The 27,292-nt window shown below is 43.7% G+C and overlaps 1 protein-coding gene across 1 annotated transcript in view; it reads right to left on the reverse strand.

Annotated features, from left to right (window-relative positions):
- The window catches only part of SPAST (spastin), a 2,490,626-nt gene that overhangs the window by 379,526 nt on the left and 2,083,808 nt on the right, over positions 1–27,292 (reverse strand). Inside the window, exon 14 of the mRNA XM_044058595.1 lies at positions 8,284–8,354. Within this exon, the coding sequence (XP_043914530.1) occupies positions 8,284–8,354 (71 nt within the window). The remainder of the gene's footprint in view (positions 1–8,283; positions 8,355–27,292) is intronic.

A 27,292-nucleotide genomic window follows, 5' to 3' on the forward strand; every position in this document is an offset into this window, starting at 1 on the left:
TATCCCAAGGCTTGCATTAGTTGTATAACCTTTTCCAAATCTTTTGTTAATTTGGTCTTGTTGTCTGCTTGTATCAGGCAGTCGTCCAGGTATGGATAAATTTGAATTCCCTGAAGCCTGCAATGAGCAATTACTGATGCCAGGCATTTTGTGAATACTCTGGGCGCAGTAGATAAGCCAAAGGGCAATGCTGAGAATTGATAATGCTCTGATCCTGCAAGAAATCTGAGGTATCTTCTGCAATCTGGTCGTATAGGGACGTGCAGGTATGCCTCCTTGAGATCTAGAGTCACCAGCCAAGACTCCTTGCCCAGCATGGGAAGAAGTTGCTGTAGGGTCAGCATTTTGAATTTTGGAACAATGAGATATGTGTTCAGAGCGGACAGGTCGAGAATAGGTCTCCATTGGTTTTCTTTCCTTGGTACCAGGAAAAGTCTGGAGTAAAATCCTTGTCCTTGTTCCATAGGCGGTACCTTTTCTATAGCTCTCATCCTTAGTAGGTGGTTGACTTGTGCTAGAGCGTTTGTTTTTTGGTTTGGTGGTAGGTTTGGCATTCCTCTCTTTTTGGTAGTGTGTGGAAGTGAAACCTGTAGCCTTTGTCTATTGTCTGTAAAATCCATTTGTCTCCTGTAATGTAATGCCAGTTTACGGAAAATAAGGCAAGCTTTCCGCCTAAGGGTGCTTGCAGTTGTTCCCTGGTAGGCGGTATCAGAGTCAAGTCATTGTGTCTGTCCTGTGGTGGTCGTAGCTGAATCTGTGGCAGTACTTCTCTGGTTGTTAGGCTGCCACTGACGTCCCCTGTAGGCCCCTCTGGATTGACCTCTGCCTCTTGGGCGCCTATTTCTGCCTCTCTGTGCTCTGGAGGTGTCTGGAAAGGACCAATTCTTCGAAGGCCAATTTCTACTAAACCACGGAGGCTGGACCTGTAAGAAATCCTTGACTGTTTGGACAGATTTTGCTTTTTCTTCCACCTTCTTTAGCACTTGCTGTGCAGGTGAGCCAAACAAACTTTGTTTCTCCATGGGAGCATCTAGAAGCTTTGACTTTACATGGTCTGGTAAGGATTGTTCTTTTAACCAGGCATGCCTTCTAATCACTGTTCCAGTCATAGCTGATCTAAAGGAAGCCTCCAGTGCATCATAGCCGCATTTTAAGGAATGATTACTGACCTGCTGAGTGTTATGTACCAAATCCTGAAGGGACTTATGGTCTATAGGTTCAGGAGAGGACAGTTTTTTATTTAGCTGGTCTAACAAAAATTCCTGATACTGAATCATGTGGAATTGACAGTTTAAGGCCCTAGCCGAAAGAGTAGCAGAAGTATAAACTTTTTTACCCCATCTCTCTAATGCTCTAGATTCTCTTTCAGAGGGGAGGGGGTTTTTGGCAGAGGCAGCTGCTACAGCTTTGGGGCCCTGTGAAATGGTTTCAGGATCTGCAATAGGAGCCTTATACAAGTGAAATTGTGTGTCCGGGACCCTCTAATATCTGTCGGGCTTGGCAGGGGCCGGGGGAAGGGAGTCAGGGGCAGTACAGGCATCATTATAAGCATCATCAACAACTGTAAGTACTGGAGGAATGGCTAAAGGCCTATGCTGTGGTAAATGTAAAAAGGTCCTTAGCCTTTTCCTTGAATCTGAAAAATCCTGGCCCTGCCATTGAAAATGCTCTCTCATAGCATGTAAGGTTTCCCCAAAAGAAAATTCCTCGGGAGGAGAGGCAGAAGGAATGGAGTCTTCTGCATCAGAATCCTCATAAGGGGAATATGGGCCTTCTGGTGGACCTGTGTTTTCTGAATCATCCGAGGAGTAGTCTGTAGAAACAGGATCCGGGGGCTCTGCTCTAGGCCTCTTCTCTGGAGGGGGTTGAGAGGCCCTGTCTGGGTGAGGTTGGGATCCCCTGATCAAAGAAATGAGATCCTCAGCCAAGCTGAGCATTTGGGAACTGGAGGTAGGCCTTTGTGAGGGGGTTTTAGCAGGCAAGGCCTTAGAAGATTTAGCTTCTTTAGCCCTAGAAAAAGCCTTGATAGACATAGATGCAGGGGGCCTAGCAGCTCCACGTGCAGGAGTAGATATGTCTAAAGGAATAGTATCTGATAAATCCTGGGAGCCTGCTACAGCAGGGGTAAGTTCAGTAGCAGATTCAGCCATGCTGTGTGAGGCCTCGGCTATCGGAGGCAAGCTTTCGGCCGAAGGAAGAACAGAGGACTCTGTTTCGGCCGAAACCGAGACAGTCGCGGTTGGCTTAACTGGGGTTTCGGCCGAAACCGCGGACCGCGAGTGTCGGTCCTTTTCCTTACGCTTTTTAGCTAATTGTGAAGTCGGGGTCTCCGACGGCATTTTGTAAGCAAAAGCGGGACCAAAAAACTCCTCTGCAAACTCCGACCGACGTCTAAGTGTCCGTTGGTTGAAGGAAGCACAGGCTAGACAAGCTGATACGTCGTGGTCTGGGCCTAAGCAAGGAAGGCAGTAAGAGTGGAAATCCTTATGAGGTATTTGTTTCCCACAAGTTAAACAATTATTTACTTTTTCTGACATCGGCTGAGGCAAGAAAGAGTCCCCAACGGGGTACTTAGCTTTTTAGAAGTCTTCGGTAGTAGAAATCTCTGGATCTGACCGACCGGCACTTGCGAACAGCTTCTGTTTTGGGCACCGCGCGGCAAGAAAGACTGAGGAAAATGGTGTCGGCTGATGCCTTTATACCCAATTCACAGCAGCTATGATGTCGGGTGAAGTGCGACATCAGCAGAGGCCAGACCCAGACTTTGGAATCCGGCCGACCGAAGGGCTGCCTGAGGCAGGACAACCCATATGTTAGGACTGCAGATGCATCCTTGAAGGACATCAGCAAATGTTTAAAACTTTTTTCAAAGCATACTTCTCTTTGCAAACAAAGCCCTAGACTTGTGAAATAATCTGCATCTTACCTGCAGACAGATGTTACACATTTATTAAATGAGTTATGGAATTATTTCATTGCATGCATTCTTATGGTCACAGGAATCCCAACTGCCCTTAACTAATCTTAACTCTGTCAAACAAGCCATCAAACTGCACTCACTTTGTCAGTCTACAGGTGACAGAGGGTCTATCGTATGGCAGATTCTGAAACTGTTATTCTGTAACACAAATGTTCATAGGTAGTTACTAGGCTATCGGCCCAAAGGCCTAAGTAAGCCTAGCCAACAAGGTTACAGTATCCTTATGTCTCTCCTCCTCTGGAAAGCTAAAATAAACAAGGTGTCGTTGCTTCTGACAAGAACCTACTTAAGAAAGATATCAGAAGTCTTGCTAACAATCTAATTTTGTGTTAATGAAAATTTACAGACAGGCTCAAAACACTGACAAAATCAAGCATTTCTACTTTCATTTTATAATACCGTACATCATGACATTAACATCAGAATTTTCCAGAGCTTCTAATCTGTGTTCTGCTGTAACAAATGAGATGCCTGCCATCCTATTTTCTTTCCTTTTAACAAATTTTCACTGTTTCTTCAAAAACTGGGACAATCTGTTTAATTTTGAGTAGGAGCAGTCAGATTCCTTGCTAACTGAAAATCCAAAGGGAACTTTTTTGGGGAAGAAAAACTTGCCAACTGATTATAAAGTATGCCTTTTCTCCTATAGTCTGTTAAGTGCTGTTAATGAAATGTAATATGATGCTGTGGTGGTGCAGCGGTTGGCGTTGTCGCCTCACAGCAAGAGGTTCTCCCGTTCGATTCTCAGCTGGAGTGCCTTCTGTGTGGAGTCTGCATGTCCTCCCCGTGGTTGAGTGACGTTAAAGAGATGCAGGTATTTGCTTGCGTGAATGGGTGTGCCTTCTTTGAAGGCTGGGCAATGGGCTGGCAACTCGGCATAGTAAACGTCCACTGCCAATCATTAGCAGACCATCATTCCACTGTGGCGACCTCTAACCGGGACAAGCCGAAAGACATTACTAATGAAATGTAATATGATGCAGAAAGTGGTAATTTTATTTTAACATTTGGTTGGAATAAGCATCACTTTACTTCCTTTCCTAATTTAAAACTAGGATGAAATGCGGCACTTGTTAGCCCATAGGTAAAGTACAGTTGTGCACACTTACCATGAATCTAGATGTTCGAGTGTATTCACTGTTGCAGTCATCACACTTGGGTTATCCTGCAGGAGTAGCCCTCAGTCGACCCCAATACCAGAGGCTTTGTATTTCAGCGTCGATTGCTGTCGCTCCAGGACTGATTGTCAGTGGTATAAAAACAGGCAGCCGATGCCATTACATCAGTTTTTCTTGCCCCAAATGTCAGGATTCCCCAAATAGGGAGATAGGTTACGGTGGGATAACATCACCAGTAGAAAGTAAATACCAAATAGCACTGTAAGGAGTGAGGAAGAGAGAAAGAGACAAGGGGATGGAGGGTGGGAAACCAGGACTGGAACAGTGAATACACTTGAACATCTACATTTATGGTAAGTGTACACAACTGCACTTTGTTCATCGTGTTTCAATGTTGCAGTCATCACACTTGGGTTGATTCACAAAGCTGAAAAAATGGGTGGAGCCAGTCAAGAAGAGTTGGGGCTGGTCAGTATGCCCTTGCAGGACTGCGGTTGCAAAGCCTGCCCTGGATTTGGAAAAGATAGGCAGGTGGTAATGCTTGATGAAGTTATGAACAGAACTCCATGTTGCACCCCCCAGGATGTCCTTGGTAGGGACCCCTCTGAGAAAAGCTGCAGAGGTGGAAGTTGCCCTAGTGAAATGTGTTCTGACCCCCTGTGGGGGTGGTTTCCCATGGTGTTTGTAACAGGAATGGATACAGTGTGCTATCCATTTGGCAATGGCTTGTTTTGATATGGCCTTGCCCTCTGCCCCTGATGCAAAGCTGACTAGTAACTGGTCAGATTTCCTAAAGGGCTTAGTCCTATCCAGGTAGAATCTGAGCTGTCTGTGCACATCTAAAGAGTGCAGGATCCTTTCCCCTTTATTTTGAAGTTTAGGGAAAAAGGTGGGCAAAGTAATAGATTGGTTGAGAGCCACACTGGACACCACTTTAGGCATGAAAGTTGGGTTAGTCCTAAGGGAGACCCTGTCAGCATGAAAAATGATGGAGGATTCCACAGCCACGAGTGCTTGTAGCTCAGACACACTTCTAGCTGAAGTGATGGCCAGAAGCAAGGCTGTTTTCCAAGAGGGGAATTTTAACTCTGCTGAAGCTGCAGGCTCAAAGGAGGGGGGGGGGGTAGCGTGAGGTTTTTCAACACAAAGTTAAGGTCCCAAGCAGGGGTATGAGCTTTTCTGGGTGGCCTTAAGTTGCTAGCCCCTCTAAGGAACTGCTTGATGGGGGGGTGGGGGGGTGAAAAAAGAGGTGGCCCTGTGCTGTAATGAGCAGAGATGGCAGAGGCATGGATTTTAACAGAAGAGAAGGATAGGCCCCTGTGAAGCTATGTTGAGGACCCATCGATCGTTGGTGATGGAGGCCCAGTTTTTTGCATGGGAGGCAAGTATTCCTCCTAGGGGCAAAAGCAGGTGGGCAGAGGTAAGAGGTGGAGTTGAAGTCATTGTGAATTCTTTCCATAAGGGGCTGGCTTAGCACTCCCTGTTTTAGAAGTGGAGGTACTCCACTGCTTAGATCTCTGCATTCCCTGAGCCTGCTTTCTGGGGGGGGGTCTACTTCTCCTAGGTCTAGACTGAGCTGGCCTAGAGGGGGCTGGAAAGTACCAGTGTTTTGAGGGGCAATGCCTACTGAATCTCGGAGGCTGGACTTGCAAAAAGTCTTTAACTGTCTTCATAGATTTAGCTTTTTCTTCCATCTTTTTAAAAACCTCTTCTGTCTTGGTGCCAAACAGATTGCCTTTGTTCAGTGATGCGTCCAATAATTTTGATTTGACATGGTCTGGCAAGGTCTGTTCCTTAAGCCAAGCATGCCTTTTAAGTACAGAACCTGTGACTGCTGCTCTGCAGGATGCTTCTAGGGAGTCAAACCCACATTGCAGGGTATGCTAAGTAACTTGGCTTGCAGAATGTATAAGCTCCTGCAATTCTTTATTTTCTGCACAGTCTAGAAAGGTAGATAATTTTTGTTTAATAAGTTCAGTAGTATATTGCTGGTATTTCAGCATGTGGAACTGACAATTTAATGCTCTAATGGCAAGAGTTGCAGAGGTGTACACTTTTTTACCCCATCTGTCTAAAGCTCGGGAATCCTTGTCCAAAGGGGTGGGATTCTTAGTTGTGGTTGCTTTCATTCCTTTAGGTCCTTGGGAGATGACCTCTGGGTCAGCAGTAGGATTTTTGAAAAGAAATTTGTGCGAGTCAGGGACTACCAGTCAGGTTTCCTGGGAGCAGGAGGTAGAGTATCAGGAGTTAAACATGATTCCTTGAAAACATCCACAACACCCAGAGCAGGAGGAATATCTACGGGTCTGTGCTGTGGTAAATCTAAAAATTCCCCGAGTCTCTTTTTGGACAGAGGATAATCCTGGCATTCCCAATGGAAATGCTCTCTTCAAAGTATGTAGGGTTTCACCAAAAGAAAACTCCTCTGAAGGACAGGCAGAAGGAATGGGTTCCTCTGCATCTGAATCCTAAGCAGATAAGGGCATGTCTTCATAATCAGAAACCTCAAAGTCGTCGGACTCTTGGTCAGATAAAGCTGCTGGGAACAAGTCTTTTTCTTTTAGAAGGGGTAGGCTGGCTTCCCCTAATCAGCATAAAATCTTCCTCCATTTTAAGCATTTGAGATTGAGGCATGGAAGCAGGGGCTTGAGCTTGGGTCATCAGTTTTTAGGAGTAGTTCGTACCCTGGGCCTTAGAAACACGGTAGTTTTTAGAAAGAACTGAAGATGAGAAATAAGTCGTTGGTTTGTGTAGAAAATCGGTAGTGCAAAGAACTTCCTCGAAAGCCGGTGCCTGCACAGTGGCTCTGGACCCATCCAAGGTAGAGACATCCACAGGTTCCGTAGTCAAAGAAAAGTCTTGCGGCATACTGGACTCCTAAAGGGTCTCGGTAGTGGCCTGCAAATACATAGAAGTGGGCACATCAGGGGCTGTGAAAGCACTTTACTGAGTACCGGCCAACTGGCGACCAGCTTAATGGAAGCATCGTCGGCAGTTTTGGACCTGTGCGGTCCTGTCTCTGTCTTTATCCTTTTGTTTTTTTCTGAAGATCGGTAGTCGAATGGCTTACCAAAGCCATTTCAGAATACAGAGATCAAGAGCGAAAGTATTTAGCTACGAAAAGGGCCCGACAACGTATAGTTCTGGCACTGAACAAAGCACAAAACCGACAGCGAGGCACAACATGGTCTAGGCCTAAACAGGTGACGCAGTAAGAATGGAAATCTGTGTGTGATATTTGCTTTCCACAGGCGACAACTGTTAACTTTTTCTGACATCGGTTAGAGCAAGACAAGAGGACCCCAACAGGGTACTTAGCTTTAGAAGACTTCAACTTCAATTTCGGAAACGAAAACTCCGGTAGCGGCCAACCGGCACTTGTGCGCACTGCTTCGGGCTCCTCAGCAAGAAAGACTGATGTAATGGCGTCGGCTGCCTGTTTTTATACCACTGATGACCCAACGTCAGTCCTGGAGCGACAGCAACTGACGCAGAAATACTAAGCCTCTAGTAATCGGTCTGACTGAGGGCCACCCCTGGCAGGATAACCCAAGTGTGATGACTGCAACAGTGAAACACGAAGAACATCACTTGTTCTTCCTTATGGATAACTTATTGGCCATGACCTAAGCAGCACTAAGCACACAGCATGCAGCCTGAACCAGCTTTTACATTTCTCATCCCACCCAAGAATGTGATACACTTAATGCATTCATTTCTTTTTCTGCAGTTCTACACTGACTGAATTTCAGTAGGATATTTTCAATGGATACAAACTGTGCTACTTCCTGATATTATTGCCTAACTTGTTAATGTAACCAGTTGTCATTAAAGGTAAGTAAATCCATTACGTAATAACTCAAACAAGGTTCCCTCCTGCAATTTCTGATAGTGCAAGTCCCAACATTTTGGAAAATAAACTGCAATTCAGACTGAAATATTGTACATTGCAAAATTATGCTACACTTTCAAACTGATTTTGCATGAGGGTCTCCTTCTCCTACACACTTCTTCGTAGTTAATAAACAGACTGCTGTACCTTGGAGTATACAGAATATAACAAACACCAGAGCTTCACACTGCACACTAGTAGTTCAAAATAGACAGGATCATAATTTTGTCTTTGAAATTTCAAAAGCATCCCCTTAAGCAAGTATTGTGTTCTTCATACGGGTGCGTACGTACCTCGGATAGGCTGTAGTGCTGCATCTTTTGCTAAAGATGTTAAGTCACTCCCTGAATATCCATCTGTCATTCTTAAAAAGAAAAAGAAATGTCTTTTGCATCCCCTTTAACAAATTAAATGCATTATAATAACTAAAAATTAAGTGAAATGAAGTGTCAAAAATAGTGCAAGTAATACATGGAAACAACTCTTCAGCAAAACTTGTCAAACATCAAATGCATGTTACTAGTAACAATATATTAGTACTTATCATATAAATATTTTATTCTAGAGTATTTAACCAGCTTTACAAATATTAAAATATTAGGGCGACTAAAATGACAGTTTTGGTGACAGCATACAACACAAAAGCAAGAATTTTTTTTCTTCTCTACACATTGGTGACAAAGGAAATGGTGGGTATCTAACTATTTGTAAAACTAAGTGGAATTATTGCAAACCGTGCAGTAAATGAATGGGGAATTATGTATAAAAGTAAAAAGGTTTAGATAAAAAAGAACCAGTAAAATGTTCAGTGCATGCATATGCATCTCAAAAGTTTATGAATTTAAATTTTTACATTAAAAAGACGTTATGTACTTACCATAATGTTCCATGTGAGTTGTTCATCTCACCTTCATTCTTGCTGATGGGTTTGGAGTCAATCCCTCAACTCCAAGTCGGCCTATTACAAAGCTCGAGGATTTCAAGTTGCTTGAGGACAAGTCCCTATCCCATGATGCACCCTGAGTTACCTCAGATCTTGTTTGATGCGTATAATAATACCATATGTCATTCTATAACTCCATAAGAGAAAGTATAGAAGGGTTGAGTGACCAGGAAGGATCTAGCATCTCGGCCTTCTGAAAACCCAGGAGGGGGTAGGAGGGAGGGACGGAAGAATGAAGGCGAGATGAACAACTCACATGGAACGTTACTGTAAGTACATAACTTCTTTATGTGAAGTTGTTCTATCTCGCCATTCATTCTTTCTGACGGGTAGCATCCCAAGCACCATCTACCTCAGGTGGCTCACGGGAGTACATTTTTCAGGACCGTGGAACCAAAGGAGGTCCTGTCAACTTTGTAATGAGTGATAAAGGTATGAGGTTTCGACCAAGTAGCTGCTGCACAAATGTTATCAATAGGAAGTCTGGCAGAAAAAGCAGAATATGTAGAAACTGCTCTGGTTGAGTGAGCTTTAATTTTATGCTGTAAGGGCATATTGGCAGCTGAATAAGCAAAGGTGATACAATCAGATAACCATTTAGCAGAAATGTTTTAGCCACTGGCATACCTTTCCTGGAGTCTGAAAAGGAAACAAACAGCTGATCTGATTTCCTGAAATCTTTTGTTCTATCCAAATAAAATCTGAGCTGCCTGTGAACATCAAGTTTGTGCAGCATATATTCTAAATTGTTGGAGTGACAGGGAAAGAAAACTGGCAAATCAATAATTTAGTTAAGATTAGTTTCAGTGCAAACCTTACGCAAAAAAGAGGGGTTTGTTCGAAGTGAGACTCTATCAGCATGGAAAATCAAGTAAGGAGGTTTTTTTAATGGACAAGGCCTGAAGCTCTGACACTGCAGGTAGAAGTAATAGCCACTAAAAAGATAGTTTTCCATGACAAAAATCTGAGGTCACATGAGGAAGCTGGTTCAAATGGAGGAAGTATAATGCGGGAATGCATAAAATTTAGATTCCATGGGGAATAGGGAGATTTCACAAGTGTACTGAAATGAAATGTCCCTTTAAGAAAGGCTTTGGATAATTTTTGATATTCAATCCTTCGAATCCAAGAAGAAACTTAGAAACGGCAGCAAGTTGAACACAGACTGTTGCTGCTGCAGCTCCTTTATTGAAGATCATGGTCAAGAATTCTAGTACAGAGGACATAGGGGCTTGGGTAAGGATCAATACTGTTTTTGGAGGCCCATATAGAACATTTTTTCCATTTGCTAAGGTACAGCTTCCTCTTAGAAGATTCATGAGAGGATAAGAGAATTTGCTTCATCTCATTGGAAAGGTTAAGGAACCTGGCTATGATGAGAATTGGAGCAGCCAAGCTGTCAGCTTCAGGGACTGCAGAAACGGATGAAGTTCCCCCGAAGAGTGCGTCAGAAGGTCTGGAACTGGGTCCAGAATCCAGGGGTCTTCCAAAAGATGAAGTAAAAGGAAGGGGAACCAAATCTGACGAGGCCAATGAGGGGCTATTAGAATGATGGTCCTCTTCCCAGGGCTTTGGCTTTCTGTAATACCTTGGGTATCAACGGGATTGGTGAGAATGCATAGAGGAGACCCGGGAGCCAATCGTCCCTTCGGGCTTCTCCCAGAGGGGGAATTAGGACAAAGTAGCTTCTGCATTTCGTGTTCATGTGACCAGCAAAAAGGTCACAGCAAGGCTGGCCCCACCTGCAGAATATCCTGTCCGCTATTTCTGTCTTGAGGGACCACTTGTGAGGCAACAAAATTGCTCTGCTCAGCTTCTCTGCTATCACGTTGGCTTTCCCTGGGATGTGTGTTGCTAAAAGAAAGCGCTGGGTGGATATAGCCCACTGCCATACTCTTAGGGCCTCACGACAAAAGGGTATATGACCTGGTTCCTCCTTGTTTGTTGAAGTACCAGACCACTGACATGTCTGTCTGAATCGCAACTGTACCCAGAGGGAGAGAGTCCTGGAAGTACTGCAATGTCAAAAGTACTGCTCTCATCTCTAAGACATTGATATGCAGATGTGTCTCTTGATTGGTCCATGTGCCTTGGGCTGTTCTTCCCTAAAAATGCCCACCCCCCACACCCTATAAGGGAAGCATCTGTGATCACTGTGGCTGCTGGTGGGGGTAAAACAAAGGGACGCCCCTATCATGACATGAGGTGAGGTCAACCACCACGGAAGATCCTTTTTGCAGGAGTTTGTGATCGTTATCAAGTGAGATATGGGGAGCTCTTGGTATCCGCATGTGCATACGATCCAGTGGTATGGCCAGAATTGCTGCTGCCATCATACCCAACAATTATAGAACTTCTGATGCTGGAGCCTTGTTTTTGGATATCAGAATGCGGACCTGCTGATGGAGTAGTAAGACTCTTTCTACTGGAAGTTTTAGCGTGGTGGTGGTGTCCAGTTCTGCTCTGATAAAGACGATATGCTACTAGGGTGACAAGGCAGATTTTTCAGAGTTTATTGTAATGCCCAGCTGGCTGCAGAGGGACCGTGTGGATTCCCTGGCTTGAATGAGTTGATGCCTGGTGGTGGCGGTGAGGAGCCAATCGTCTAGGTATGGAAACACCTGGAATCCTAAACGTCTCAGGTGAGCCGTGACCACTGACATGCATTTGGTGAACACTCTAGGGGTTGTAGTGAGACCAAAGGGCAGGGCTCGAAACTGGAAATGACTGGCTCCCAGTCAGAAGCGCAGATGATGCCTGGATGGCTTGTCCATTTGTGTGAGTTAGTACGCATCCTGGAGATCTATCAAGCACATCCAATTGTCTTTCCCTAAAAGAGGAAGGATCAACTGAAGCGTGACCATCCGAAACTTCTCTTTCTTGACAGATTTGTTTAGTCTGCTGAGGACCTAATAAAGGTCTCCAGTCTCCTGTCTTTTTTGGAACTAAAAAGAATCTTGAGTAAATGCCAGAGCCCATCTGGTCTGCTGGGACTGGTTGGATGACTAACGTTTGGACCTCTACTGTTGCTTGTTCCCTGTATCTTGGTGGAAAGTCCTGGATTTTTCTTGTAAGTGGTGGGGGTGTGGTGAATGTAATGAAGTATCCTCTGGAAATTATACTTGCACCCAGTTGTCATTTATTTTGAGCCAGGCATCTGGGTACAAAGATAAGCGACCCCCAACTGCCTCCACAGCAAGAGAGTTGGGCCTCCTTTCAGGAGCGCTGGTAGGGCTTCAAAAAGAAGTGATCTCTGTCGCCCTGGTTTTGCGGACTCCCTCTGCCTTGAGGGCAGTGTCTTCCATTATTGTCCCTTCCTCTGCCCCTGGAGGGGGGTTCACCACGTGTGTCTTGAAAGGCTCCTTGGGCTTTTTGGAACCACATTTCCCCTCCCCTTTGACCCTTGGGGTAGGGGTCTGGTAGGGGTGGAAAAATGAACTCAGACGGCAGACAGTCTTTCCCTCCTTCTCCCACCTGGTCAAAGTTTCCTTACTTTTGGGCCTGAAAAGGGACGAGCCATCAAAAGGTGTATTCACAAAGGGTGACTTGAAGGGCTCCGTGAAGGAACACAAGGGCATCCAGGAGTGTCTCCTAAGAACTCCTGTACCTGCTGCCCTGCTCATTCCATCAGCTGCATATAAAATGAGGTGCATGGATGAGTTAACAATGGAGTTGAGGGTAGCAAGCTGGGAGGCAACTTTGTCTGTAGCTCCTGCAGCTACTATACCCCTGAAGAGCATCTCCCAGCTCCTTAAGGAGATCTCTGTAGTCTCATGAAATGGTTTAAGTAGTTAAGCGAATGGACTGCAAAAGTCACTGAACTAAACATGCGCTTCCCATATCTATCCATGATCCTGGAGTCCCTGTTAGGAAGATGGATAGGAGAGTAAGTTTCTGACATTTTTCTGCCACCCACCACGGCATCAACTGGCACACCTTTAGTCAGGAAGGATTTATCTTGGGGGGCAGATATGAACTTATTAGACCTCCTAGGGACAGGCTCCATGGTATCCGGAGACTCCCACACCCTTCGTGAGACCAGCTGCATAAGCTCATCGAAGGCGGAGATACAGAAGAGGTGGAGTGCTGAGACCCGAAAACCTTCAGGAGAACCAACTCGTCTTCAGTAGGGTTTGTGGACCGTCAGTCACCCCTCTGCCCAAGGATTTCAAGCATCTCTGCAAATGTGATATCCTCAAAGGGGGACCATGGGGACCCTTCGGATTCATCCAAGTCAGTATCAGATGTTAAGGACTCCTGAGGGGAGTCTAGATGCTGCCTCTTACAAACTCTCTTCCTGGGAACCTCATCAGTGGGAGCTTCTGGTGAGGTCTTGGAAGAGCATGGGCCACCCAATGGGGCTTCCTGAGGCTCTGGGTCTGCACTTTGCCAGGATTTGTGAAGCAGACACTTTAGGGGACGAAGAAGCCGGACCCGAGGTTGAGGATGTCTTAGGAGACATAACTCTCCTCATGGCTTCGAAGACACCCCTGCTCCAATGTGAAGGGACCGACGGATCCAAAAAAAACTGTCAATACCCCCAGTACCAGGACAGTGGGCTCCGAGCCTGAGGTAGGAGCCGATCTCATCCGAGCCGAAGCCCCGAGTGGCAGAGTCGGGAACCAACAAATCGGTTCGACTATCCTCCCCAATCCCAACTAGAGAGGGTCGGCTCCTAGAGTCCTCAATTGGCACTGAGGACGTCATAGTGAAAGGAACCAAAGACACTGGAGCAGGCATCGGCTCTGAAGGTTCCAAATACAAGTCCGACTTCTTCGGCTCCAATGGACTGGTATGGCTCAGAGGAGGAAGAGGTGTAGCTGTCATAACGGTCTTCGGCTCCGAAGCCACTTGGGTCGTAGCCGATAATTTTGCAAAGGCCGGTGCCTGTAAAAGCTTCTGCACCACAAGATCCACATCCAAATCTGAAAGGCTAACAGAAGACAAAGATGAATGGATCAATGCTACCGACTGAAGTAAAGGAGATTTTGGAATTTCGGATAGCGGTTCCAAACCCGGGGACCGGCTCCGAGACCTGTCAAACTGATGTGTCAGACTTTTTAGATTTTTTTGATTCTTTAGATTCCATAGAAGACTTACTAGATCCATCCTGGTCACTCAGACTCCTGGAAAGGTTTCAATAAACCCCCATCAATGAGTTTCCTCTTTCTCTCTCGGAGAACCCGAGAAGAAAAGGAATGGCATATAGAGCAGGTTTCTTACAAGTGTAATGCACCTAAGCAATAAACACAATTGACATGGTTTTCAGTGACAGACATCTTCTGACCACATTTAGGACACTTTTTAAACCCTGACTTACTGTGTTTGTCCTTGTCATCGGCCATGACAGAAAATATGGACACACCCAACAACAATCAAATACATGAATAAGCCTTCTAATAAAAAAACAGGCTAAATATAAGTACACAAGCCTTTCAAACTAAGGCTAACAATCAAATATATGACTAAGCCTTCTAACACAAAAACAGGCTAAATATAAGCACACAAAGCCATTCAACAAAGGCTAACAAATCACAAACACACACACACAATTTATCTAAATAGATAATGCAAATAACCAATCTATACACTGCTAAAGTTAACCATAAAGCTGTGACAAAAGTTACTGACTAAGCACACAATATTAATTCTAAGAAAAATGTGACAGTCACTAAACACATTTTTAGTCAGACTTTAAATAGGCCTAAGAAACAAAATAATGCTAACTATAAAGCTATGAAAAATGCACACAAGGGAAAGGGAAACTACAGATAAAGCTGTAAGAGCTTTACTAACTAGCTATCTAACAATATTACGAAGACATTAACAATATTTTGAAAATAGATGATAGTAAGGTTTTTACTGACCCGAGCTAGCGAGAACCTCTGATCTGTTGCAGCAGCAAACTAGACCTGAGGTAACTCTAGGTGCATCATGGGATAGGGACTTGGCCTCAAGCTGCTTGAAATCCTCGAGCTTTGTAGTATGCCAACTCGGAGCTGAGGGATCGGCTCCGAACCCATCAGTAAGAATGAATGGCGAGATAGAACAACTTCACATCACATGTTTTAGGACAGACGTGTTACTGTGGATGATTAATACAAAAAAATCAACAGGCAAGATAAAAAGCCAATGCTATGAAACAAACCTTTAAATAAAAAAAAAAATGTTTAAATTTGCTTCAATATAAAAAGTGACATTTTGTTAAGGCAGATAAGGGGCACTTAACCTCCTCTGGCTCCTCATCTCACTACTTTCTGGATAAACTACAAATTTTACTTATATTTCACCTTCAGCTTAACACCTATCCACTGCACTTGTGAATTCAGGAACCCACCACCAACTGATGGGACCATAAAGTTAGCACTATGGGTGAAGAAACCAGAGGATTGCATATATACAGAACTATGACAGCAAGTCCTTGTGTTCTGACATAATGCTGCCCAACTACCAGAGTTAGAGTCAACTAAACAATACTCTGAAAATAAATGACAAATACAGATTTTCTTCAAGCAAGTAGTGGAGTCAGCCACTCCTCTGGTGGATCAAGCTGAGGCCAGTGTATTTGTCAATGGTAAATACCTCAGAGACAATAAAAAAAAATAGCTCTTTTCTTCCTGCAACAAAGAAAATGAACAAATGATCCATCTAAGCTGCCAGTATATATGGAGGGTGTGAAGATGTCCTCACTCCCAGATTTCTGCTACTACAATGAAAACAAAGGTGATGAATGGACTGGCTCAACTCCTCCAGAAATATCTTTCAAAAGAAGACAAGGGTTCATGCTAAGGGACATCTCATCCTTATGAAAGTCCATTCCCAAACACAAGGGCCTAAAGTTCTAATGGCCTACAAGCAGAGATTTTGAATATTAGAAAAAAATGTTTTTCAAAAAAGTGTAGATCAGAGTGCATGTGCTGTGCATTGTACCTTTAATAAGCATCTCAAAGACGCAACTTGCATATATAAATAGCAAGCACGTGCCATTACTAGTGCCATTTTAAGAGTGCAGCCAGAGAGTAAGCACATATGATTCCAGCAGTTAGTTTTGTATACAGGTTACTTAAATTAAAGTCAAATAACTTCTATCGTGATGTGTTTGTGTAAAATAAATCTGCTTGAACAGGACCCACAAAGTCTCTTCTATTGTGTCCAAAGTAGGACAGCGGACATGGTGTCCGAACCAGGATCGAACAGATTGAAATTCGGAGCCATGAGGTGCAAAGGTAACAGTGAAGGTAAACCAACAGAAACGAGCACAAAAAAGAGCCAGAAAAGAATCAAAAGTAACGAGAATTTGTACAAGCTATTTTTTCTATAAAAAGGATAAGACTGAGCATTACAAGGGCACAAACCATATTATTAAGCAAACAAAAAGCACAAAATGTTCATTAACTATGGAAAATGTTCAAAATAAGATGTTTAAAGCAAAAACGAACATGTTTAAAGCAAAAAAACGAGCATGTTTGAGGCAAAAAGGGCATGTTTAGAGTAAAACAAGCACAAGAAAAGTACAACAGGCATGAAAGAGATTAAATGGGCAAAACAAAAAAAGTGTGAAAAAGGGCACACTATGCATAAATAAAACAAGGCGACCGCGTGTTTTTTGGCAAAGTGCTGTGTTTTGGCATAACTATGACTTTGTATTGTATCAAGGGCATAACTGAAGTTATTCGAAGTATCGCAAAGTGTGTAAAAGTGCTTACAGCGTGTGCTTATTACTGTGCATGTATTCTGAAGAGTTTGTGTGCAAAGTGCAACTGTTTCATGAAGTACAGTCAAAGTATAGCCATTTCGAAAAGTTTCTTGTGCTGGGTGTGTCTAGTTGCAAACTGCCGCCATTACAGATGGTCTCTCATACTATAAAGAGCTGTCTAGCAAGCTACTGCCATTTTGGGGACAATTCAGTGTGCTGTGTACAGTTTATTCACAAAGTGCAATTACTTCGAAATGTTATGTTTCTCTGAGCTTCTCTTGCCCAGTTCATTTGCACTGTGAAGTCATTTGAAATCTTTCTTAAAATGATAAATTACTTTGGCAATATAACAAGTTTAAAAGGTGTTACAGTGCCAGAGAGAATTATTTCGCAAATTATGCCCAATAGCACAGATTCGAAAAACCCAGGAGCATGATTTCAGAAGTACAATGCATAAAAGCAACAAGTACTGCCATAAATTTCTGGCATACCTTCACTTGTATATGTTAATATGGCAGATGGATTTCGGAAGCCCTTACCACTTTTATTTGATCAGAATATTGTAGAGAATTGGAGAATATTTGAGTAAGAGTACGGTGTTTTCATACTGTTTTCATACAAGCAGCTCATTCAGATAAAGATGCATGCACCAAGGCATTTTGTTAAACCTTGCTGGGTCAGAGGCCACAGAAAGTGTTCATTTGTGTATACACCAGCAGTATATGAGGGTAAAGGTGAAACATCATATTGTTGTACAGGTTGTATCAAGGGAGTACCCAGAGTGTCTAAAGTGCAAGTTTAGAGAAATGTGTAACCCTCAGACAAATATTACATTAGAAAGGCATTTGTTTTACATGAGAGATCAGAAACCAGGGGAAACTTTTGCAGCTTATATAACTCACCTGAGAAATAAAGCTAAAATGTGTCGGTTTGGTGACTTTGAAAATGAGTTAAAGGACAGGCTCGTGTGTGGTTTTAATACTGCTGCTGTGAGAAAGATCTTGATTCATGACTGCGATTTAATATTGAGTAAGGCCATAGAAATTTGTCAAATCCACGAGGTGACAGAAAAACACACAAGTATGCTTACGTGTAACAAGAGCATGGTTTCAGCAGCCTCCAGAGCAAGTGCAGATAAGTAAGCAACATGTGACAAACAGAAGTAGGCCTAAGCACATGGCTACAACTGCTACGAGGTTTTCTGGGAGGAAACGTAGCTATCCAGCCCAGTTCCTCAGTGCAATACAGGTGTAAATCAGCAAAACCAAAGTCCAGCTTTATTGTTAACTGTTGCAAATGTGGTGCAAATCATGAGTCTGAGAGAGAGAAATGGTTGGTTTTTGGTCAGCAATGTCACAAGTGTAAAAAATGAAACCATTTTCAAAAGTTTTGCAAATCAAGTAAACCTTACACAGTTGTAAAGAAAGGTCACACAAAAAGGCAAGTTGATCAAGTGGAAACGCAACAGTCAGATTATGTGGATGGTGTGTCAGTAGTTGGTGAAATAGTTGATGCAGTGAACTTACTGGCAAAGAGGGAAGGGTTCTGTACTGTCCGGATCAATGGTAAATCCACAGACCTTAAAGTAGACACTGGTTCAAAGTGTAATGTTATATTAGCAGACACATTTGCTAAAGTGAGAGCTAATGAGCAACTCAATGTGGCCAATAGTGCGAAATTTGTTGCTTATGGATGTGAAGAGATTCAAACCGAAGGTTCAGTGATGCTTTCATGTTATTTGGCCAAGAGTTGTTACAACTTGCTATTCTATGTGGTACGAAGACCAGTATGGTCTTTACTGGATCTCAAAGACAGCTTGAGAATGAATCTGCTGTCTTTTACCAAAGAAGTTCATCACGCAAGTACATCTCCTAGTTATAATTTTTCTGACGCCATCTTCTCAGAGTATGCTGATGTCTTAGAGGACAAGATGGGCAAATTTCCAGTTGCATATTCCACGAAGTTAGACCCAGAGGTCACTCCAGTAGTTAGACCAGCAAGCTATGTAGGACAAAGTTAAGGCTCAGACAAAATGGTGCAGGAAGGTGTGATTTGTCCAGTCACAGAACCAAATGAATGGGTGTCATCTATGTTGGCAACTCACAAAAAAGGTTCAGACGAATTCAGAAAATGCACTGACCCAAGAGATTTGAACAAAGCATTGAGGGGATTTATCATCCAATGCATACAGCTGAAGAGGTCTCAGCCCTAATACCGAATGCCTCTGTTTTGGATGCAAAATGTTCATTTTTGCAAGTGATGCTTGATCGCAAATCCTCATTTCTAACTACTTTTGGTACTCTGTTTGGCAGATGCCGATTACTAAGAATCCCACTTGGAATAAATTCTGCAAGTGAGTCATCCAGCATGCAACGGAGAAAATTTTTTCGGTTTATCCTTGTGCCATAATAGTAGGTGATTTATTGGTTGGTGGCAATGGTGAAGCAAAGCACAACAGAAACCTAAAGAGAGTTCTAGACAGAGCACGTGAGGTAAAATTAAAACTCAATCCTCTGAAGTGCAAATTCAGGCTACCAGAAGTTACGTATGTAGGTCATTTGTTTACCAGTACATGCCTGAGACGAGACCCTACCAAACAAGTGGCTATCCTTGAAATGTCAGCACCTGACAATGTGCAAGTTCTACAACGTTTTTTAGGCATGGTCACTATTTAGACAGGTTTATACCATACTTCAGTGAGTTGACAGCACATTTAGCAGAGCTAACGCGCAAAAATGTTGCATGGTCATGGTTAGATCACTAGATGGCATTTGAAGACCTTAAGCAGAAAATTGCCACCCCACCCACGCTAAGATACTATGACATGAATAAACCAGTCACTCTTTCCTGTGATCATACTCCAAGAAGTTAGACCAGTAGCCTATGCATCTAGAACACTTATTCAAACTGAAATGCAGCATGCTCAAACCGAGAAAGAACTTTTGGCAATAGTATTTGCATGTTCCAAGTTTCATGATTATATTTATGGTCGAGCTATTCAGATTGAAACCAACTACCAACCTCTGGTTACTATTCTAAAGAAGCCTATGCATTCAGCACCAGAGAGATTACAAAGAATGATGCTCAAATTACAAAAGTACAACTTCAAAATGGTCATTACGAAAGGCAAACTACTGTATCTGGCTGATACCTTATCCAGATCACCCAGAAATATGATGGAACAGCTTGACGTTTTGACTTCGACGTGATGGCACTGTGTAATATTTCTACCACTAGGATTGATGAGTTAAGGGATCACACAAAGTCTGATCCAATTTTACAAAAGCGCAGTCACTACATTAATGCTGGATGGCTGTCAAAGCAATCAAGTGTACCACTTGAAGTGTAAACATAGTTTCATAGTATAGTACTAGGCTATCTGCCCTGGGGCATTTGTAAGCCTAGCCATAGTGATGTGGCTTTTGCCACCCCATGAAATGGTACAAAAAATGTACAGAATAAATTTAGAATACTGTGCCTCTGTCTAGCAGTGACACAATGAAGGTCCCCTTATATAATAGAATTAGTTTACTGTGCCCCTGTCTAGCAGTGACACAGATGTGACCCCTGGGGTAAACTTACGATCTCCCATCCACTCATCAAGATTTCTCTTGAAGACAGTCAGTGAGGGGCTCTGCCTAATACGAACTGGGATCTTGTTCCAAAGCATGGGAAGCCTCTGGGTTATAAATCTATCCCACCAGCATGTCCTATTCATACTTGTGCCGAGGTTTAAGTCTTTAGCTCTCGTGGTCCTGATGGATTTGGATTTTTTGAGGTGGAGCATGTCCATCATATCCTGATTGGACATGGCCTTGTACGTCAGGCAGAGATCACCTCTGAGCAGGCGGTATGCTACTGAATAGAGCTGAAGTTTCTTTAGTCTGGCAGAATAAGACATATGTTGGAGACCCTTGATCCTCTTGGTGAGGTACTTTTGTGGTCTCTCCAGCTGTTGCAAATGCCGGGTGAGGTACATACCAAATGGGGCATTGTACTCAATCATGGGTCTGATGAGGGAGGAGTATAGGGTACAATGACATCCTTGGATCTGGATGTGAATCCCTTCATGATGAGGTGTGCAAGGTAGAATGTTTTTCTAACCACTTTGGCAACGTGGGTGTCAAATGAGAGGTCGCTGTCGACTTGGGTCCCTAGGTCTCCGATTACTTTTTCCGTACTCAGTGGGTTGCTGTCTATGTGATAATTTGTGGGTACTTTGTTTTTCCCAAAGGGGATGACTATACATTTTTTGGCATTTAGTTTAAGGCCGTGACTCCGGCACCAGTTGTCCGTTTCTGTGAGGCCTTTTTGTAGGATGTATGTGTCCGCTGGTGTATCTACTATGGCGCCTAGTTTGCAGTCATCTGCAAACTTTGTCAGTCACAGCCCTCTCATGTTTGCTTTAACATCTGAGAAATAAATGCCGAACAAGAGGGGTCCCAGGACAGATCCCTGTGGGACACCACTTGTGACTGGCTTTGAGTCTGACATTGCTCCAGCGATTTTAACTTTATGGGTTCTGTCCTTTAGCCAGTTTGCAACCCATCTAGTGACATAAGGGTTTACGTTTAAGCTGTTGAGTTTATCTATGATGCCTGAGTGGGGTATTGTGTCGATGGCCTTAGCCAAGTCCAGGTAGGCTGTATGGACTGCTTTGCCCTCATCAATGGCTCTAGTGACTGTTTGGAAAAAGTCAACCAGGTTCAAAAGGCAGGATCTGCCCTTTACAAAGCCGAACTGGGTTGGGTCAAGTGTCTGTAGGTCCCCTATGTCTCTGTTTATGAGTTCCATAATGATTCTTTCCATAGCTTTGCAGACCAGGCTGGTTAAGCTTATGGGGCGGTAGTTTCCAGGGTCTGTAGAGGCACCCCCTTTGTGGAGTGGGACCACTGTTGCTGTACGCCAGTGTTTAGGTACATATCCCGAAGTAAGGCTAAGGTTAAATAGCATTTTTATGTGTGGGTTTAGCTCCTCTTGGAGTTCACGTAACACGCAACCCGGGATACCGTCAAGTCCCATTGATGCTGTGTTTTTAGCTTTGTTTAGGGCGGTTCTCACTTGGACATCTGAGATGACAGGGAGATTACATTCAGCTGGGATAAGTATTTCTTCTTTTCCTTACAGAGATGAAATGTTGATGGAAGATGGCATTATTTTCAAAGGTCCTAAAGTTGTTGTTCCAGCTTCCTTACAACAAGAATATATCCAGATTTTGCATCATGGCCACCCATGTTCTGCATCCACCAAGAGAGGAGAGAATGCGTTTTGGCTTTCATTACGGAAATACACTGATAAAGTACTTTCTTCTTGTTCAGTATGCAATAGTACTAGACCACATCTGCAAAGAGAACCACTTCAGCTATGTCAAGTTCCTGAAAGTACAGTTGTGTACACCTACCATAAATGTAGATGTTAGAGTGTCTTCACTGTTGCAGTCATATCTGTAGGGTATTCCTGCCGGCAGGCAGCCCGAGGTCAACCAGAATTCCAAAGTCTGGGTCCGGCGTCGGCTGTACCAGCAAGTACCCTGACGTGAGAACGTAGAGGTATAAAGCTGACAGCCGACGCCATCTTCTCCAGCCTTTCTTGCCCCAGATGTCAGAAACCCCCAACAAAGAAACCAAAAGGTGTCCAAATAGAAACACAAATACACCACAAAGGGAATGGAAGAGAGACCAAGTGAAAAATAGAGGGGATTGGTGGGAGGGAAACACCGACTGCAACAGTGAAGACACTCGAACATCTACATTTATGGTAGGTGTACACAACTGTACTATGTTCTTCGTGTTTCACTGTTGCAGTCATAACTGTAGGGTAGAATCCCAAAGCTGTGAATGAGGGAGGAGGTTATGCAGAAGAAGGGGCAGCTAGAAGGCCCTGCAAAACAGCAGAGGCAAAGCCTGCCCTAGACTTAGAATACAAAGGGAGATTATAGTGCTTAGAAAAAGTATACACTGAACTCCAAGTGGCAGCTTCCAAAATGTCCTTGGTAGGAACTCCTCTGAGAAAAGCTGCTGAAGTGGCAGCTGCTCTAGTAGAATGACTTCTAACAATACCTGGAATCTGTTTCCCATGGTGAGAGTAACAAAACCTTATTCCATGAGCAATCCATTTGGAAATAGTTTGTTTAGAAATAGCCTTACCTAGAGAACTGGAGGCATAAGAGATAAGCAATTGATCAGTTTTCCTGAAATCTTTAGTTTTGCCCAGGTAAAATCGTAGTTGTCTGTGCACGTCCAATGAATGCAAGATCCATTCCCCTTTATTTTGAGAATTTGGGAAAAAGGTAGGAAGGTGAATAGTCTGATTTAGAGCCACTTTTGAAATCACCTTAGGCATAAATGTAGGATTGGTCCTCAAGGAAACTATCTTGGTGGAAGATAAGATATGGTTCCACAGCCATGAGAGCTTGTAACTCTGAAACCCTTCTAGCAGAAGCCAAAGCTAATAAGATAGCTGTTTTCCAGGATAAGAACTTGATATCCGAAGCAGCAGCAGGCTCAAAAGGAGGCAAAGTAAGTTTCTCCAAGACATAATTAAGATCCCAAGCAGGAACAGGAGGAGTTCTGGGAGGTCTTAAATTTTTAGCTCCTCTCAAAAATTGTCTCACCAGCTGGTGAGAAAAAATGGGAGGATCAGTGTTGAAATGAGCAGAGATAGCAGAAGCATGGATTTTTATGGGGGAAAAAGAGAGGCCTTTAAGCAAAAGGTCTGAGAGGTAAAGTAAAATGGAAGAAATATCAGGCAAAAGAGGATCTGAACCTCGATCCTGCATCCAAATACAAAATCTTTTCCATTTAGAAGCATAAGATTTTCTAGTGCTAGGGTGCCTAGCTTCTAAAAGAACATCCAAAACTTGTTTGGGAAGAGAAGAAGGAATCAAAGGCCCTTGTAGAGCCAAGCTGCCAGGCATAGAGTCTTGATTTGAGAGTGCAGCATCTGACCCTGATGCTGGGACAGGAGAGAAGGTGTCAGAGGTAGAATCCATGGAGGTTCTAAGAATAGGTGTTTCAAAGTTGGATACCAAAACTGCCTTGGCCAATTTGGAGCTATCAGAATGATAAACTTTGGTTTGTCCTGTTTTATTTTCAGTAACACCCGAGGCAGAAGAGGAAGAGGAGGGAAGGCATATCCCGAAAGATTCCTCCAGCTGAATGACAGGGCATCCACTTTCCATGCTGTTTTGTGGAATGACCTGGTGCAAAAGAGAGGCAACTGATGATTGAGATGGGATGCAAACAGATCTATCTGAGGACAACCCCAAACTGCAGTCATCCTGCTGAACAAGTTGGGGTCCAGCATCCATTTGTGAGGATCCGACAGGTTTCTGCTTAGGCTGTCTGCTAAGAGGTTCTGTTTTCCTGGAATGAATTGAGCTTGAAGATGCAGATTAAGATTTAGAGCTGTGTCCCACAAACTCATGGCTAGTCTGCAGAGGGGGTAAGAGTGAGAGCCTCCCTTGCTTGTTTATGTACCACATGACTGTGGTGTTGTCTGTACGAACCAAAAGAGGCCCTGGATGTAAAAGATTCTGGAAGGCTAGAAGAGCATTTTGGACTGCCAACATTTCCTTCAAGTTGATGTGCCAGGGAAGATGCTTCTTTGTCCAAGAGCCTTGCTGGCAAATGTCTAGAAAATGAGCTCCCCAAGCATAATCCGAAGCGTCCGTGGTTATGATCTGAGAAGGTTGAGGCAGACGAAAAGGGTTCCCTTAGTTTAAAGCGCAAGCCCTGGACCACCAAAGGAATTCTTTTTGGAGGCAGGGAATCAGTGGAATTGTTGTGTCCAGACTGTGGTAATGCTGTGACCATACACTCTTTAGGTACCATTGAAGTTTTCTCATATGAAGCCTTGCATTTGGAATCAACAGGATGCAAGAAGCCATGTAGCCCAATGCCTGCAGGAATTTCCTTGCAGTGAGCCGAGTTAAAGTAGCCAAGATCTTGAAAACTGAGGCCAGTTGTAATTGTTTTTCTGGAGTGAGGAAGGCCCTTTGTGAGCTTGTGTTTAGAAGAGCTCCTAAGAAAATCATTTGCTGAGAGGGGATCAGATGTGACTTTTTTGTGTTCACTGAAAATCCCAGAAGAAGGAGTAGACGCTGAACAAACTGCAGGTGTTGAAGAAGAAGATCCTTGCTGTCCACCTGAATAAGGCAGTCGTCCAGATAGGGGTAAATTTGAATCCCTTGGAGTCTGCAATAAGCTACTACTGGAGCCAGGCATTTGGTAAAGACTCTGGGCGCAGTAGATAAGCCAAAGGGCAGTACAGAGAATTGAAAATGCCTCGAACCTGCCTTGAATCTTAGGTATTTTCTGCGTTCCTGCCTGATGGGGATGTGTAAGTAGGCTTCCTTTAAGTCCAATGTCACCATCCAAGCATCCTGGGAGAGCATTGGAAGAAGTTGTTGTAGAGTAAGCACCCTGAATTTTGGAATTTCCAGATAGGTGTTCAATACTGAAAGGTCCAGAATAGGTCTCCATGAGTTTTGTTTTCTTGGGACCAGAAATAGTCTTGAGTAAAAACCTTTTCCCATTTCTGAAAGTGGAACAGGTTCTATAGCTCTCATGGCCAATAAAGCGTCCACTTGATTTAAGGCCTCTGACCATTGATGTTTTGGCAGATCTGGCCAACCGAAAGACCTTGGTAGAGTATGAAAGTAGAACTTGTAACCTCTTAAAATCACGTCTAAAACCCATTTGTCTTGGGTAATGTGTGTCCAATTTTGGTAGAAAAGAGAAAGTTTTCCTCCGAGAGGGGCTTCCAGGCAAGGAGGACCTGTAGCCCAACAGAGGGAGTCATTGGGTTTGCTTCCTTTGTGATTGAGATCTGTCTTCTCCCCTTCTAGGGGATGAAGCAGACCATTGTCTGGACCTGTAAGAGGCCTGAGCCCGACCTCTGGAGTGTCTATATCTTCCCCTTTGAGGCCTGTCAGACGTGGGAAAAGACCAATTTTTGGAGGGCCAATTTCTGGAAAATCTAGGAGGCTGAACTTGTAAGAAATCTTTAACAGTCTGCATAGATTTCGCTTTATCTTCCATCTTTTTAATAACCTACTCAGCCTTAGACCCAAACAAAACATCATGCTGAACAGGGGCATCTAACAATTTAGCCTTAACCTGCTCAGGTAAATTCTGCTCTCGAAGCCAAGCATGTCTCCTGATAACAGTACCAGAGGCTGCGGCCCTGCAAGAAGCCTCCAAGGCATCAAAACCACAATGTAAACTATGTTTGCTAACTTGTTCACTTGCATGCAATAAATCTTGTAATTCCTTATCCTCTGCACATGCAGGAAAAGTAGAAAGTCTTTGCTTTAAAACAGACAAAAGAAACTGCTGATACTTGAACATATGAAACTGGCAATTTAAAGCCCTAATAGAAAGAGTAGCAGAAGTATACACCTTTTTACCCCATCTGTCCAAGGCACGAGAATCCTTTTCACAGGGAATAGGATTTTTAGATGAAGCGGCCTTAGCAGCCTTGGAACCCTGAGAAATAGTTTCAGGATCTGCAGAAGGGTTCTTATACAAAAATTGATGGGAATCAGGGACCCTGTAAAATCTATCCAGCTTAGAAGGAGCAGGCGGACAAGAATCAGGATTCAGGGTAGCTTCAGAGAAAGCATCATCCACAATATCAAGAACAGGAGGAATAGCCAAAGGCCTGTGTTGAGGAAGAAGGAGAAACTCCCTAAGTCTCTTCTTAGTAGCAGAATAATCCTGACCTTCCCAATGAAAATGCTCTCTCATCTCATGCAAAGTCTCCCCAAAAGAAAAATCTTCAGGGGGAGAAGCAGAGGGAATAGAATCCTCTGCATCAGAATCCTCATAGGGAGGAAAAGAGTAATCCTGGTCAGAGGAAGAGACTGAAGACACAGAAGCCTGATCAGAGGAATCCAAAGGAATATCCTGCCTAGGCCATTTTTCAGGAGGAGGGTGAGAGCCTCTAATCATAGTAAGCAAATCTTCAGCCATTCTTAATAATTGCTTCTGGGTCTTGGGAGCTGAATCCGAAGAAGCTTGAGAAACCCTTGGCTTAACAGGGGTCTTTGACTTTGCCTTTGTCTTTGTAGTAATAGTGATATGAAAAGGCCTGAAAACCCCCTCAGAAGCCGGTACCTGCACAGCGGTTCCGGACCCATCTGAAGGAGCGACGTCCGAAGGTCCTGCAGCAGCTAAAGTACTAGGCCTAGTTGGCTCCCCATGGGAGTCCGTGTCGGCCATCGGTTCCAAAGTGGCTGACGACAGGGGCTGCAAAAGCGTCTCACTGATGACAGCCGAAGCTGGCTCCGGCTGCAAAGTATCCTGTTTGGACCTCGGAGGCCTAATCTTGTCCGAGAGTTTCTTGTGAATTCCAGTTGTCGGTAAAGTATCCGACGACATCCTATAATTGAACAGTCTACTGAAATAATTCAAGGCCCAATCGTACCTACGCTTAATCGTGCGAGAATTAAACCTGGCACAAAACCGACAGCAAGAAACGTCGTGATCAGGGCCCAAGCAAGGCAGACAGTAAGAGTGGAAATCTTTATGAGGTATTTGTTTTCCACACGATATACAATTATTAACTTTTTCTGACATCGGAGGAGCAAGAAAAAAGTTTCCCCAACGGGGTACTTAGCTTGAGAAGAGAAGACGACGACTTCGGACCGACGACAATCAAA

Source organism: Protopterus annectens, chromosome 1.part2 (assembly GCF_019279795.1).
Source record: "Protopterus annectens isolate FY-2018-M chromosome 1.part2, PAN1.0, whole genome shotgun sequence".
NCBI lineage: Eukaryota > Metazoa > Chordata > Ceratodontiformes > Protopteridae > Protopterus > Protopterus annectens.